Source organism: Myotis daubentonii, chromosome 13 (assembly GCF_963259705.1).
Source record: "Myotis daubentonii chromosome 13, mMyoDau2.1, whole genome shotgun sequence".
NCBI lineage: Eukaryota > Metazoa > Chordata > Mammalia > Chiroptera > Vespertilionidae > Myotis > Myotis daubentonii.
In genome coordinates this window covers 22,890,432-22,906,700 of record NC_081852.1, presented here as the reverse complement: position 1 = coordinate 22,906,700, position 16,269 = coordinate 22,890,432, and the positions used below count along the sequence as shown (strand labels likewise).

The 16,269-nt window shown below is 53.9% G+C and overlaps 1 protein-coding gene across 1 annotated transcript in view; it reads left to right on the top strand.

Annotated features, from left to right (window-relative positions):
- TSPAN15 (tetraspanin 15) overlaps window positions 1-9,269 on the top strand; it is a 48,692-nt gene extending 39,423 nt beyond the window's left edge. Inside the window, exons 5-8 of the mRNA XM_059662502.1 lie at window positions 49-165; window positions 6,355-6,402; window positions 7,775-7,891; window positions 8,511-9,269. Of these exons, the coding sequence (XP_059518485.1) occupies window positions 49-165; window positions 6,355-6,402; window positions 7,775-7,891; window positions 8,511-8,660 (432 nt within the window). The 3' untranslated portion in view covers window positions 8,661-9,269. The remainder of the gene's footprint in view (window positions 1-48; window positions 166-6,354; window positions 6,403-7,774; window positions 7,892-8,510) is intronic.
- Window positions 9,270-16,269: the final 7,000 nt, after the last annotated feature.

Sequence of the window (16,269 nt, the reverse complement as noted above, 5' to 3'; positions counted from 1 at the left end):
GCCTCAGGGGTCACAGCAGCTCCCTTCCCTGCTTGCTTCCTCCCGCAGTTCAAGTGCTGTGGCGGCGAAGACTACCGAGATTGGAGCAAAAACCAGTACCACGACTGCAACGCCCCCGGCCCCCTGGCCTGCGGGGTGCCCTATACCTGCTGCTTCAGAAACACGGTACTCCCTGCTCCCCGGCCACCCCGCTGGTCGGGCACCTTCATCGTCTTTAGGACAGGGTGGGTGGGTGGGATAGGCCACAGGTGGTGGTCATTGTTCGGGCTTCCTGGGCCTCAAGGGCTCCTGCAGGGGTGAAGCTGGCGGCGGGGTGGGGCTTCCCTTCGCTAGCAGTGGTGAGTCTGCATCATTGCGCCTCACCTGTGCAGGCCTGTTCTAGGTGCTTTAGTTGTATTAACCCACTTAGTCCTGTCAGCTACCCTGTGAGGTCGGCACTATTGTTTTACCCACTGAACAGGAGAGGAAACTGAGGCAGCAGAAGGTTGGTGGGGCTGGGATGGCAGGCGGGCAGCCATCATCAGGGCTGTGCTCTGGGCTCCTGGACAAGCCAGGCGGGAGCAGGAGAGGACTCCGGCCAGGGCAGCTTAGCGGGGGTGGCCGGTTCTGCCTCCGCAGCTGGAGGGCCAGAGCAGGGCTGGCCTTGGGCGTCTCCAGGGCTGGAGGGCCTGGTGATCATCAGTAACAAGGCGCTTGGAAGGGGGGCTGGTGATGTAAATGCCAGCAGGGGCCTGCCAGCCCTCTCACCCACTTAGCTACTTGGGAGGCGGTCCTGTGTAGTCACCGCTTACGAAGGACAGAGGCTTCGTCAATCTGCTGTGTTTGACTAATGTGTCCAAAAACTGCCTGGTTTCTGGGCTGGAACGAGGCAGAGAGCTTCGCGATTACTCATGCTCCGATAGTCATGGAAAATTTCTCTTCGGACGTCGCCATCATTCCGTGCCCACTGGCGGGTTCTGTAAACTGAGCGGCTGGTGGTGTGGGTGCGGCCTCGCCCAGGAGTCGGGGAGCCAGTGACAAGTGCACGAGCCCTGAGAAAGGCTGGGCCAGGAGGGAGGTGTGTTGGAAATGTAGCTGCTATTTTAGGGGAGCGCTCTGGGCAGGGGGTGCTGGGAAGGAGCCCAGTGTTTTTGGGGGGCCTATGGGAAATGATCCTGAACTTCGCCACCCAGGGCAGTGGCACCTGAATGTCCAAGTTGGAACGAGGAAGCCCAATTTTAGTTCATTCAACAAGTATTTATTGAGGACCAACTATTTGCCAGACGTGGTTCTGGGTTCTGGGGGTTAGTGCTCTGTGTGTTCTTAGGCAAACACACGGAGACTCTCTGCCTGCATGTGGCCGGTGGCCTCGTGGGGAAACTGACAACACAAATGATAAAGGAGGATGTTAGAAGGTGATAAATGCTAAGGGTAAAAAGTAAAGCAGGGGCATGGAGGGCTGCCATTTTAGATACTGAGAAGGTGGGTTCTCCGTAAAACCCTGAAGGAAGTGAGGGAGTAAGCCATGCATCCCTGGGGGACGGGCATGCCTGGCAGAGAGACCAGCAAGTGCAAAGGCCCTGGGGTGGGAATGACCCGAGTGTGTTTGAGAAACAGCACGGAGATGGTTTGGCTGCAGCAGAGTGAGGGCCGGGGCGGTGAGCATAGTAGCAGGTGAAGCCAGAGAAGTTATGGGTGCCCCGAGCTACCGTCAGAACTTTGATGTTCCCCGGAGTGACAGGAAGGGACAGGTTTCAGTGGCTGAGTGGCAGCTCTGACTTGGGCTTTCCCACTGGCTGCTGTGGGGACAGAGGTGGAGGCAGGGAGCCGGGTGAAAGGCTAGTGCAGCGGTCTAGGCGTCACAGGTCAGGCTGTCTGGGCAGCAGGCTCTGAGATTCGGGTTAGTGAACAGGAGGCTCAGTAGAAGGTGCTCTCAGGGTCAGTACCTGTAAGGGAGCTGACAGGAGCAGAGCTGGGCAGAGGGGGAAGCTGAGCGACGATGCAGACCCAGTAGGAGCCTCAGCTGAATCCATGGGGATCCCCCGAGTTGTCTGCACTGGGGCACGGCGGCCGAGGCTTCATACCCACCGTGACCAGGCATTGCAGTGGCCCCGTGTGCCACCTGGGAGGGACTGCTGGCTCTGCTCAGCAGAGAAACAGAACTAATAGGACGTGTGCCTGTGTGTATGTGTGTGTGTGTGTGTGTGTGTGTGTGTGTGTAAGTGTGTAATTGGCTCACGGAATCATGGAGCCAACAAGGGAGTTGGCTCCCAACCTGTCCCTTCCTGTCACTCCGGGGAACATCAAAGTTCTGACGGTAGCTCGGGGCACCCATAACTTCTCTGGCTTCACCTGCTACTATGCTCACCGCCCCCAGCCCTCACTCTGCTGCAGCCAAACCATCTCCGTGCTGTTTCTCAAACACACTCGGGTCATTCCCACCCCAGGGCCTTTGCACTTGCTGGTCTCTCTGCCAGGAAGTCCTGAGAACTGCAGGGTGAGTCAGCAAGCTGGAGACTCAGGAGAACCAATGCTTCATTCCAGTCTGAGTCCCAAGGCCTGAGAGCCAGGAGGGCTGCTGGCGTGGGCCCTCGCTGAAGGCTGGCAGGTGGAGACCCAGGGCGAGCTGGTGTTTCAGTTCAGATCTGAAGACAGTCTGGCTGGAAGCATTCTCTATAAATTGGGGGAGGGGAGGGACGAGGGAGAGGAAGGGCAGCCTTTTTTTTAAATGATTTTAAAATTGATTTTTAGAGAGAGAGGAAGGGAGAAGGAGAGAGTGAGCGAAACATCGATTGGCTGCCTCCTGCACTTCCCCCAGCGGTTCTCAACCTGTGGGTCGCGACCATCGGAAAACACATATAGCATATCAGGTATTTACATTACGATTCATAACAGGAGCAACATTACAGTGATGAAGTAGCAATGAAAATAACTTTATGGTTGGGGGTCACCACAACATGAGGAACTGTATTAAAGGGTCCCGGCATTAGGAAGGTTGAGAACCACTGCATCAGGAACGGAGCCTGAACCCCGGCCATGTGCCCTGACCGAGCATTGAACTGGCAACCTTTTGGTTCACTGGACAATGCTCAACCAGCTGAGTCATGGCCGCCAGGGCAAGCAGCCTTTTTGTTCTAATCAGGCCTTTAACTGATTGGACGAGGCCTGCCCATATTAGGGAGGGCGATCTACCGTCCTTGGTCTACTGATTTAACTGTTGTTCTCATTGGAAACAGCCAGAACAATGTTTGGCTAAATATCTGGGCACCGCCAAGCTCGGTCAACACAAAATTAACCACACGTGACAGGTCACCGTGGGGGGGCTGACAGCTAAGGGCTGCTGCCAGCAGCACTCCCCTCCCAGCAGCAGCTGCGGGGTGCTGGGCAGCTCCTCACAGCATCCACCACACCAGGCAGGAGGAGGCAAAGGCTTAGGGCAGGTGGCGGTAGTGGATGAGGCAAACCGTGTTTTGCAAGTAAGCCAACAGGGTTTGCTGGCAGATGGGGTGTGGGGGGTTGGTGAGAGGAAACTGAGGAGAACTCCCAGAGTTTGGTCTGAGCTACAAGAAAGGTGGGGCTACCACTGCTCGAGGGGAAGGACTATAGGGACAAATTTGGGGACGTCAGGAGCTCGGCATGGACATGTGGGGTTTGAGAGCCAGTATGACATGCCAGTAGGACTGTCAAAGTGGTAGTTAGAGACGAGCCTGGAGTCCGGGGGAAGAGGTCAGGCTGGGAGTATAGACACAGATGCTGGCCTCCGAATGGGGACACCGGGTGGGGAGGTGCCCGCCACCTGGCTGCGTGATCTCCGGTCCCGCCGTGTGCTCCCCGTGTTCCCCGCACTGGGATGATTTCCTCTAAATGTGGAAGAGGGTATTTCCTTCCTCGATGGAATCGGTGCCATTTGTGTGTGAAGCCACTTGTCTTATCCGATCGCATTCAGCCGAGGTTCTGAAACACATAGAACAAAAAACTAAACTTAAAACAATGGAATCGTGGGAAATATATTCTGAAGTAGGAGGGCCGGATGACGGAGATGTGAAATACTGACCTATCCGCTGCAGTGGTTCTCAACCTTCTGGCCCTTTAGATACAGTTCCTCATGTGGTGACCCAACCATAAAGTTATTTTCGTGGCTGCTTCATAACTGTCATGTTGCTACCGTGATGAATCGCAATGGAAGTATCTGCTATGCAGGATGGTCTTGGGCGACCCCTGTGAAAGGGTCGTTCGACCGCCAGAGGGGTCGCGACCCACAGGTTGAGAACCGCTGAGCTAAGGGCTGTGGAGTCCCTGGAAAGGAGGCTTGTGTTTGGTGGCTTGGCGCTCCCTGGCAGCCGAAGGAAGGCCGTGTGGCCTGCTGCCCTGGCACTGCTTAGCAGAAGCAAGCAGGCCCGTCCTCCAGGGAAAGCCACGGTTCCCCTTGCTCTCAACTCGAAAAGAAACGTCCTAACGGGGCTTCCTAGAGGATCTGGGCAGGACTGGTCCCTCCCCCGGGAGAGAATTCTTCCTGCCTGAGCCTTCTCTGCCTGGGCCTCAGGGGCTAACCTGGGGCAGGAGCTCCGCCTCAGCGGACCAGGCTCTCTGGGGGCTGGGAGCAACAGAGCTTCACATCGGCTTGTAAATACCGATTCTGTGGTCCAACCCAGGCAGGCTCGACCCTGGGAGAGCCCCTGGATGCCTCTTACCCCCCTCCTTGGAGGGGAACTTACCTGGAAGGGAAGGCGAGGCCCCCTCACCCCAGGGTGGAGGGAGGGCTCTGGGCTCCTGTGTGAGGGACGCCTCTGCCCGCTGCCTGTCTGCTCCCCACAGCAGGGGCTGCGGGCCCACCTCCAGGGCTGGAACCACAGCGAAGCGTGAAGTCACTCTTGTCACCTTGATACACACCAGAGAGTTTGCCAAATTATTATGTTCACGGCTCCCTCTTTAGAATAGAAGTTCCATGAAGGGAGGACTTGGATTAGTTCTTCTTTATTCCAAACACCTAGGACAGTTATGGGCACATGGTGGGTGTTCCGTCCGTATTTGCCTGAATGAACAGGCAAATGGTGGGAAGCGCCCGCTCTCATTGTGCCCTCAGGTCCCTGCTCCCGGCCTGACCCTCTCCATGGGGGTCATGTTCAAGGCCTGGAGGGGCCAGAAGGCTCCGTGGATGCTGGCGATGCTGGGTCCCAGGGCGCCGGGCGGACGGTTGAGACTGAGGCTATGTTGCTCACACACCAGGCCCTGGCACTTAGACTGATCCGGGTGATGTCTGAGTTCCACACACCCTATAAGAAGGAGAGTCACGCCCTTCCTGGTCTCTCCGGAAGCTGGGGTTATAAACAAAGTCCCTCCAGCTGGCACTCCTGGGCTCTCCTGTGTGCCCGGCCCTGGGACACACACTTCAAGTGTGTATCTCACTGTATGTTCAAAACGGCCTCAAGAGGTGGGTTCACCGATCACCATTGCTTATGGAAAGGACCGAGGAGCCCATCATTCATTCATTCATTCATTCATTCAGCAAACACGTATCGAGTGCCTCCATGTGCCAGCCCCTCCACAGTACCTGGAGGCCGGTCACAGAGCTCATAGTGACAGCGGAATCTGGACCAGGCACCACGATGCCAGAGGCCATGCTGCTGCTCTCCTGCATCCTGCTGCACCCTGACCCACAGCAGCTGTCACTCAGATGTGGAGGGGCGGGACCAGGGCATCTCGCTTTCTCTCACCTCATAGAAGGAGATGGCACAGGCCCACAGGCATGATGGGAAGGGCCGCACCAGTCCTATAACTCTCGCCTGCTGGGAAGGGCTTTGATGGAGTCCAGGGCCGAACACAGCTTTCCCAGCACCTAGATGGTCAGCATCTGGGACTTATTGAGAAGGACTCTCTTCCCAATAAGGAACCTGGGGCACTTCCACTGTGGGGGTGGCAGTTTGCAGGGGTGGGGCAGTGGGTCAGAGGTCCCAGCCTTGCCCTCAGATAACCCAGCACTGGCCAGGGTCTTGGCTGTGGTCTGGGGTTTTCCTTGAGGAGCCGACCAATGAGACAGGGCATCTGCGTGCCAGCAGAGCTGTGCCCCGGCAAGGCCGCAGTGGGGCAGCCGGGGTGGCACGCTTTTCTCTGGGTTCCTGGGCTGCCGCTGATGGAGGAGTGGTTCCCACCCAAGTGCCGCGGAACTAGCCTTCCCACCTTCCCTCCGTGGGCATTTCTTAGAGGTGGGATGTGGAGATGCAGACTCCAGCCAGACTGCCTGGGTGGGATCTCAGCTGCAACCAGACCAGGCAGTGCAACTCCGCCTGGGCTCTTTCCTCCGTAGAACGGGAGGATAAGAGTGTCTTTGACAGCGCGCACCGCCTCAGTGTTAGCTGACACACCTTTCTGTTTCAGACGGCAGTCGTCAACACCATGTGTGGCTACAGAACGATCGACAAGGAGGTAATGTCTTCCAAGTCTCCAAGAAGGTGGCTCTTCCTGTCCTCTCCCCAGGGTGGCTGCAGGGGGCCCCTAGGGGTGGGCTCCTGGCTGCTGAGATTTTCCAGCGTCTCTGGCTGTGACCAGGAGCCAGGGACTGGCACAGAGGGGCTCAGGGCGCCACGAGCCCCCTAGGCTGGGAGAGGCCGCCTGCCAGGCTTGGCCTGGGCCTGCTGGACTTGTGGGCGAGGCACGCTCACGTGCCCGGCGTGCCCAGCGCCAGCCTGCCTCTGCCCTCAGAGCACCCATTTGCCGATGGCTCCCGCTGGTTCTCTCAGCCCGGGACCCAGGAGGCCCTGGAGGACTGAGCCCTCAGGATCGCTCCTGGGCCAGCTTCCTGAGTAGCTCCCTGGCTGGGACAGAGGCCGGGGCAGTGCTGAGAGGGAGCTGAACCGGATGCCTGAGACGCCCTGAGCAGCGGTCCTCGCAGTGCGGCCCAGGCCAGCAGCACGGCCCTGGGAGCTCATTGGAAACACATGCTTGGGGTGGGCCCGGAAGGTGATTGGATCCACACGTAAGCGGTAGAGCCCTCGACCGGCAGTGGCCCTCAAGCCATCAGACCCAATGGCCGGTGTGTATACTAACCTCTTGGTAATGCCCTAGATATTATCCTGAAATGAAATCCACAGATAATATGACCTGTCACCTACCTACACACCTGATTTCAAAACAAGTAACACTGATCTAACCGAGATGGAAGGAGAAATGAAATAAAACAACTTATAACCATATAACGCATTTCAACAAAGGGCTCAGGCACCAGGTCGATGCCCAGAAGACACAACGCAGTCAGGTGTCTGCGCACAGGGGCGGCGGCTGTCATGTTGGCAACTTGCATTATTTTTAAAAAACATGGTTTTGTAAGATGGTAAACAATTCTCGATAAAGTTCCACACAAAAGAAATTATAATCGTCCTTTAATTTACATAGTCGCACTTCTGCAGAATTCAGTGTATGTAGCAAGACCACACTTTGGTTTTCGTATGTGCCTGGAGTTAGGCTTTTGGCTCAGATAACTATGGGTGGGTTTTCACCCACATGAGTGCCTGTGGGACATAGAGAGCAGGCAGGCAGGGAAGTAGGATGGCTCTGAGCTCTGAAGTCCCTCGGTCCCCAACCCCATTCGCCGTGACCGCCAGCAGCACCACCACAGCGCTCCCGTGCTCTCCAGGGAACACAGCTGCCCCCTGAGACTCAGTGATCTGGAGCCACCTTCTCGCCTGCATATGTGCAACAGGTTCAGGGAGGCTGAGGGACTTGGCCAGACCTCAAATGGGTGGTCGTTGGGACCGGGGTGCTGCCCGGGGAGGCGCTCAGCTGGGCTCTTTCCCTTCAGCGCCTCAGCGTGCAGGACGTCATCTACGTGCGGGGCTGCACCAACGCCGTGCTCATCTGGTTCATGGACAACTACACCATCATGGCGGGCCTCCTGCTGGGCATCCTGCTTCCCCAGGTGGGCTGGGCCCTGCTCCACTCAGGGTGGGGAGCGGGAGGCAGGGTGGTGGGCGGGCTGTGGGCGCAATGAAGGTGGCAGGTGGTTGCAGGGTGCAGAGGAGATACACAGGGGCGGGTGCAGAAGGCTCTTGTACCAGCAAGCTGGGCTCACCTGGGAGGGCTGAGGGCTGGAAGGAGAAGGCGCATGGCAGTAGCATTGCTCATAAATCTCTTCCGAGTGCTTCCCCGGCACTGCCTCCTCCTGTCCTGTGAGGTAGGTCCTGTTATACCCATTTTACAGAGGAGGGAACTGAGGCTCAGCAGCGTTAAGTGACTTGCCCAAGGCCCTCCAGGTTGTGAGTGGCATAGCTGGGGTGGGGACAGGAGTCCCAGGATGGAGGAACCTCTGCTGATGGGCACAGAGGAGGTCTCTGGGGTTTCCTGGGAGGGCCGAGGAGGGCCCAGGGTGGGGCTACTGACAGTGGGGGTGCTGGGGAGAAGGCCGTGCCCTGGGGTTTCCAGGCCACCGGTGCCATGAGTGCTCCTGACTGGCTGCCTGGGTTTCTGGGAACGGGGCTGCCAGAGAGGGCTGGGCTGCCCGATCCCCAGGACCCTCACCCGCCTGCCCTTCTTCTCAGTTCCTAGGGGTGCTGCTGACGTTCCTGTACATCACGCGGGTGGAAGACATCATCACGGAGTACTCGGTCACGGACGGGCTGCTGGGGCCTGGCGCCAAGCCCCGCATGGACGCGGCGGGCGCGGGATGCTGCATGTGCTACCCCAGTTAGGGCCGGCCTGGGCCAGGCGTCAGCAGGACGGTGCCAGCACAGCCCCGCCTCGTGGGCGCTGCACAGGACAGCGGTCCTCTCCCCCGGGCGGCACTGAACAAAGCCTGGCTGTTTGCTCTGGTGGCCGGCTCGGGCCCCCCGTGGCCACTGCCTCCCTGGAGGACGGAACCTGAGGCCTCCCCAGCTCCCGTGTGTCTGCTCGCCGCGGGGCACGGGGAACAGGGTGGCCTGGGCCGCGGGGAGGGGAAGCTCCGTGCTCAGCTCAGGGCCCAGTCGTTTCTGGCAGTGCCTTGGCCTCGGATGCTCATGCCCCTCTGGGGCGGTTTTCCGTGGTTTGTGAACGGGAGAGAGGAGAGCAGGTGTGCCCCGCGGTGCAGGCGGGGAGGGGCACACCCAGGCCCCGACCCTCGGCCATGCCCCGGGGCAGGTGGGCCTGTTCCTCCGCCTCCAGTGCCTTGAGCCCTTCGCTTGGTCCTGTTTTTTACGTGATTTTGTAACGCTCATTTTGTACACAGTTAACAGGAGTTTCTGACTAATCAAAGCTGGGTGTGTCCCACACACGCCCCTCTTTTCCCTCTAATCAAACAATAAAGACTTGATTTTTTTGTGTGTCTTTCGTCTGTGCTGCCGGGTGGGTGGGGAGGGGTGAGGACGGCCTGAACGTGGACTCGCAGCCCCTTGTTGGTGCAGGACTGAAGGGGTGCACCCCGGGGCCCAGGTTTGGGACGGCTGGGACACCGAGGCCGGGAGACTCCGCAGCTGGCCCGAGGCTGCCCGCGCCGGTCGGGAAGGGCCTGGCCTCTCCCGTTCTTCGTTCTTCTCCGGTGTTGCCACTTAAGGAAATGGCTTTTCCCAGCTGGGCCTGTGGGCTGGGCCTGCAGCCTGCCTTTCCTGCTAGGAATTCGCTGGCGGGAACCCTCAGGGGAGGAGGCGGAGATGACTGCCTCCTTTACAGACTGGGAAGCTGAGGCCAAGCCACCCATGGCATGAGGCTCCTCCTCAGGAAGGGGCAGAAGGGGGCTAGGAAAGCCTTGGGTCTGGGAAGGAGCAGTGCCCACAGCCCACGTGGCTTCAGCACCAGAGTGACTGTCCCTCCTTCAGGAAGCAGTGCCCTTGTTCCCAGGGACGGGGCGGGGCGAAGGCCGCGATGCCAAGCACAGCCTGGTGCTGACTGCCCCCTGCTGGAGACAGCAGGCCCTACATGGACCCCTCCACCCCTGCCTTCCTGCAGCCCCACGACTTGGATTCTAGATTCTCTATGGCAGCGGTTCTCAACCTGTGGGTCGCGACCCCTTTGGGGGTCGAACGACCCTTTCACAGGGGTCGCCGAAGACCATCGGAAAACACATATATAATTACATATTGTTTTTGTGATTAATCACTATGCTTTAATTATGTTCAATTTGTAACAACGAAATTGGGGGTCACCACAACATGAGGAACTGTATTAAAGGGTCGCGGCATGAGGAAGGTTGAGAACCACTGCTCTATGGGGTTCTTAGGAGCCAGCGCAATAGAATAAAACAGCAAGAGCCCCAAACCTGATGTACTTAATCTAGGGGTGTTAAGGGGCATGTCCATCACACCCAGGATTAAGTGGTGGGATGCTTGGTCGGCTACACGTACAAGCCTAACCTGCCATGTGTAGGTTCAAAAGGACAGAATGCACCCGTAGCAAACATCAGCGAGCGTACTTGTGTCTAGACTTGTACGTGTCTGAAAATCTTACAGATATTAATTCCTTTAATGTTCACAGCTGTCTGTGGTAATTCTTGTCATCTTCATTTTACTGAAGGAGAAACTGAGGCACAGAGTAGCTGAGTAACGGGCCCGAGGTGCATGGCTGGAGATGGACAAAGCCATGACATGACCCGGGTAGAATCTCCCAGGGCACTCAGCCCCCCTGCTGTGCTGCCTGTGCCTCGTGTGGACACACGGTAGGCGGTGTGCAAACCAGGCACAGCGCAGCCACCGCCGCAGACTCTGCGGGTCCCCATCTTGGCCTCTGGACACGAGGCCAGCCCCAACTGTGCCTGGCTGGGGGCCTCCTGGCTCCGGGCTCGGGCTGCTCTCTGAGGATGCGCGCCATGCTCAGAACGGCCTTTGGGGCAGCAAGGGGCGGAGACACAGGTTTGGGACGGCACTGAGTGTACTCGTTCACAGCCACTTTACCCCGGAACCTGGGAGACTGGTCGCCTGGTCCTCCTCTTTCCAGCGCCGCCCGCAGGCGCCCCGCTCCTCTCGCGGCTGCTCACGGGGACCAGGGACCATGGCTGGTGCCCGCAGAGGACTGCGCTCAGTGGGCACTTGTATTTCCCTCCAGTGCTCAGCCACTCCCCTCTCCAGAAAGCAACGCGGAGCACATGGCAAGGACGTCTTAGTCCTGTGGTTGGGATGCCTCTCTTTTTGTGCGTAAAAGCCAGTGACATCACCTGGGCCCGCTGCCTCGCAGGCATGGAGGCACGACCCTCAGAACGAGTCCTTTTCCCACACCGGGGCACACAGAAAGTGACGGTACGCGTGCAGGCCTCGATGTTTGTGAAACAGGATCTGTGGGCTTTGATTTTGGACATGCTTGCTATATATAATTACAAGAAACACAGAACCATAAAATGCATTAAGGAAGACTGGCTTTGTATAAAAATCCCAAATACGATATTCCCCAAACTTGGTTTTTAACAGCTTATTGAGGTATGTTTAACACAAACTGCACATATTTAAAGTGACAAATGTATTTTAAAAATAAAGTGACAAATATACCATCAATGAAACCACCACCACGATTAAGATAATGAACATATCCATCACCCTGCACGTTTTCCTCTTATCCTTTAGTAATCACTTCTTTATAGCCCTCCCACAATCCCATTCTAAGGAAACCACAGGCCTGCTTTCTGTCCCTTTAAATTACTTTGTATTTTCTATAATTGTACATAAGTGGACGTATGCAGCAGATACTCTCCACTTGTCTGTTCTTTCATTTAACAGAAGTATTCTGAGATTCATTTATTTTGTAGCATATATCGGTAGTCCATTCCTTTTTATTTCTTGGTTGTATTCTTTTAAAAAAAAATATTTCTTTATTGATTTCAGAGAGGAAGGGAGGAGAAAGAGATAGAAACATCGATGATGAGAGAGAAACATTGATGGGCTGCCTCCTACACGCCCCCTACCGGGGATCGAGCCCACAACGCAGGCATGTGCCCTTGGCTGGAATCGAACCTGGGACCCTTCAGTCTGCAGGCCGACGCTCTATCCACTGAGCCAAGCTGGCCAAGGCTCTCAGTTGTATTCTATTTATGGATGTGCCATAGTTTATTTATCTATGCACCTACTGATGGACATTTGTCTTGTTTTTATTTGTTACTGCTATTTCAAATAAAACTGCTGTGAACATTCATGTACATGTCTTTATGTAGAAATATACTATTAACCCTCAAACAACCCCCAGGGCACTCAAAATCTGGGAATATCTTTTTCGCCCCCAAAACTTAACTATAGTTGGCCCTTCACATCTGTGGATTCAACCAACTGAGGACCCAAAGCAGTATTTTTGACCCACAATTGGGAATCCGCGGTTGGGAATGTGCGGTTGGGAATGTGAAAATACTGTTTCTTCGATCCGCCCTTGGTGGAATCTGCAGTGCGAAACCCACGGACACGTAGGGCCGAGTGTATTTTCCGCATGTAAGTGGACCCGCACCGTTCAAAACTGTTATTCAAAGGCCAACTGCACTTCCATTTCTCCTCGGTAAATATCTGAGTGGACAACTGGATCGCATGGTAGGTGCATGTCTAACTTTTCTTTCTCTCTCTCGTTTGTTTTTAATCCTCACCGAGGATAGTTTTCCATTGGTTTTCAGAGAGAGTGGAAGAGAGAGGGAAAGAGAGAGAAATATCAATGTGAGAGAAACACATCGACTGGTTGCCTTCAAGCAGGGCCCTGGCCAGGGAAGAGCCTGCAACCAAAGTATGTGCCCTTGGCCGGAATCAAACCCGGGACCCTTCACTCTGCAGGCTGACGCTCTATCCACTGAGCCACGCCAGCGAGGGCTGTATGTCTAACTTTTAAAGAAAATGCCAAAGCATATTCCAAAGTGGATGCATGATTTTCTCTCCTCTAGATCCTTGCCAGTATTTGATATGGTCGGTCTTCTTAACTTTGTGGTGATGTTTCGTTGCAGTTTTATTTTGCATTTCCTACATAATTAACCAATGTTAAGCATTTTTTTTCATGGGCCTATTCACTGTCCACATAATTTCTTTGTTGAAGCGTCTTTTCAAATATTTAAAACAATTTACTGTTCGTTTCCTTATTATCGAGTTTTGAAAATTCTTTATGTAATCTACATACAAGTCCTTTATCAGATATACAATTTGCAAATATTCTCTCCTAGTCTGTGGCTTGTCTTTTCATTCTCTTAGCAATGGTTTTTAATAGCAGAAGTTTTCACTTGATGAAGTCCAGTGTCTTTCTTCTGTGCATCGTGCCTTTGGTATCACATCTAAGAAACCTTTGCCACAAAGGTATTTTCTTTTAGAAGTTTTATAGTTAAGTAAAGCAACTACATTTAGGAGGGACGGTCACTCTGGTTCTAAAGCCTCCGTGGGCTTGTGAGTTAATGTTGAGTTAATTTTTGATGTGGCACAAGATATGAATTGAAATTCATGTATTTTGCCTATGCATATCCAATGGCTCCAGTACCGTTTGTTGAAAGATGTTCCTTTCTTCACTGAATGGCCTTTGCAGATTTGTTGAAAATCGTGTTCCATAGACGTGTGGCTTTATTTCTGGGTTCTCTTATATGCAGAACGATTTCACTTACATGTGGAATCTATGAACAAAATAAATTAACGAACAAAATAGAAACAGACTCACGGAGACAGAGAGCAGACCGACAGCTCTCAGAGGGGCGGGGTGTGTGGCAGGGGCTGGGTGGAAAAGATGAAGGGATTAAGAAAACAACAACTCATAGATAGGCAGCAGTGTGGCGATCACCAGAGGAGCAGGGCCGTGGGGGAGGCAGGAGAGGGAAAAGGGGAGAGAAATGGTGATGGAAGGAGACTTGACTTTGGGTAGGGAACACACAATACAATATACAGATGAGTTGTACACTTGAAACCTATATAATTTTATTCACCAATGTCACCCCAATGCACTCAATAAAAATTAAAGTTTATTCTGTTTTATTCATTGTTGAATAGAAAGTGTGAGAGTAGGTATCCTTACTTATTCCTAATTTTAGGGGGAAAGCATTCAGTCTTTAATTATTAAGTATGCTAGATGTAGGTTTTTCACTGATGTCCTTTATCAGGTTGAGGAAGGTCTCTCATATTTCTAGTTTACTGAGAATTTTTTTTATCAAGAATGGATGCTGGGTTTTGTCAAATGCTTTTCCTGCATCTTTTAAAGTGTGTTAATATGGTGAATTACATTGATTTTCAAATGTTAAACCAACCTTCCTGGAATAAAGCCTCCTCAATCATGATGCATTACCTTTTGAATATATTGTTGGGTCTGGTTTGCTAAAATTTTGTTTAGAAGTTTTGCACCCGTGTTCGGGACAGACACTGGACTGTAGTTTCTTGTAATGTTTTAGTCTGGTCTTGGTAGCAGAGGAATGCTGGCTTCATAGAATTAGTTGGGAAATATTCCTTACTTTTCAATTTTCTGGAAGAGTTTCTGTGGAGTTGGTATTATTTCTTCTTTAAAAGTTTGATAGGATTCGCCAGTGAAGCTACCTGGGCCCGGAGGGGGGTTTCTTGTGGGAAGGTTTTTAACTACAAGTCTGATTTCTTTAATGGGTATAAAGCTATTTCGGTTATTCATTTCTTCTTGAGAGCTTTGGTAGTTGAGTCCTTCAAGGAATTTGTCCATTTCTCCTAAGATGTCAAACTTATTGGCACAAAGTCGTTCATAACATTCCCTTCTTATCCTTTTAATATCTGTAGGACCTGAGTGATTACATCTTTTTATTCCTGATATTGGTCATTTGACTTTGCTCTTTTCCCTGATTAGCTTGGCCAGGGGGTTATCCGTTTTACGGATCTCCTCCAGGAACCAGCTGGATCAGTCTCAGGAGCATATAAACAGGTCATTCCTATTCCTATCTGCAAACACGCAAGCAGGCAACGCTTTCGTGATCTTCCTACCCCTCTAGCCTCCGCCCTATTTCTCTCCTTCCCTCCCGTTACAACTACCACTTTCAAAGTGTCTCTGATTTCTCTCCACGTTCACTCTCAAACCTCCCGAATAGGGCCCTTGTCCCCCTGCTGCCGCCCAAATTGCTCTGAACAAGATCACCAATGACCTCCTCACGCCTGAGTCCGATGTTCTCTCCTTATCTCCCTGACTGGTCAGCAGCCCCTGGCCAGCGGGTCACCCTCCTCCTCGCAGTGCTTTCTGTCTGTCTTCCAGGACAGCACCTTGCCTGCTTTCTCTGCCTTCTGTGGCCACCCAGTCCCAGGTGTTGGTTCCTCTTCCCCGATCTCAGCGTCTGAGGGCCTCGTCTGTCTTGTCTGTCTGCACTCACTCCAGCCTCGTGGTTGTAAAAACTCCCAAGACCTTCCTCCCTTTGACGCAGACATCCACTGACTACTCAACACCCCCACTTGGATGTCTAATAGCAAAAGGCACGCCGAGCCTAACATTTCCTGTGCTGGCTCCTGATATTCCCCCCACGCCTGCCCCTGAAGCTCCGTCCATATCTCAGGAACGGCCACTCCAGCCGGCCAGCTGCTTAGGCCAAAGGCCTCGGAGTCAGACGTGGCTGTTCTTTGGACGCCCCCGGCCTTCGCGTGTGCTGCCTCCTCTGCCTGAAGTGCCCTGCTCTCAGATGTCCGCATGGCTGGCTCTCACTTTCATCTGGTCAAATGTCCCCTCCTTGGTGAGATCGGCCTTGGCCACCCTTGATAAAACTGCAGTCTTTCTCCTTAAAAAATTATTTTTTATTGCTTCCAGAGAGGAAGGGAGAGGGAGGGAGAGAGAAACATCAATGACGAGAGAGAATCGTGGATCAGCTGCCTGTTGTGCATGGCTCTGTGCTCATCTCTCTTCACCCAGCGTGGCCCACAGTCACTAGGAGGCTCTAGAAAAGGGAACTGGGTCAAGGAATGTGCTTGGGGCCCATCTAGGAAGTGACACAGTCAGGATTTGAACACACGTCTGACTCCAAAGTCCTCGCTCCCCATGTTGTGCTGGCCTGGCATGTGAGGTCCTACCCTGGACCCTTGCTCCAATCAGCAGGTCCTGGGACTTCCCCAGTTCATTCTTAGCTCACAGGGTTCTACCTATCATCTCACCGGAAATATCCAGCTCTCAACTCTTCCCCCTGCCCCTCCCCATTTGCTCGGAGTCTTATGTCAGTTCTCTGTTATTTTCTGATCGCCCATTTTGTAGATGAGGAAAACTGAGGCCAGACTACTTTAATAAGTTGTATGCCAAGAGGCTCTGTTAGCAACCCCAGAGCCTGACTCCTTTAAAGCCCCTGCCCTGCCTACCACCCTCCTGGGGCCTGGGAAGTGCCCAGAAATATGGGACCTCTCTGTCCGGCACAGGGTCCTGGTTCCCCAAGGTCTGTGAGCCCTGGAAGGGAGCCTGATTTTCAGT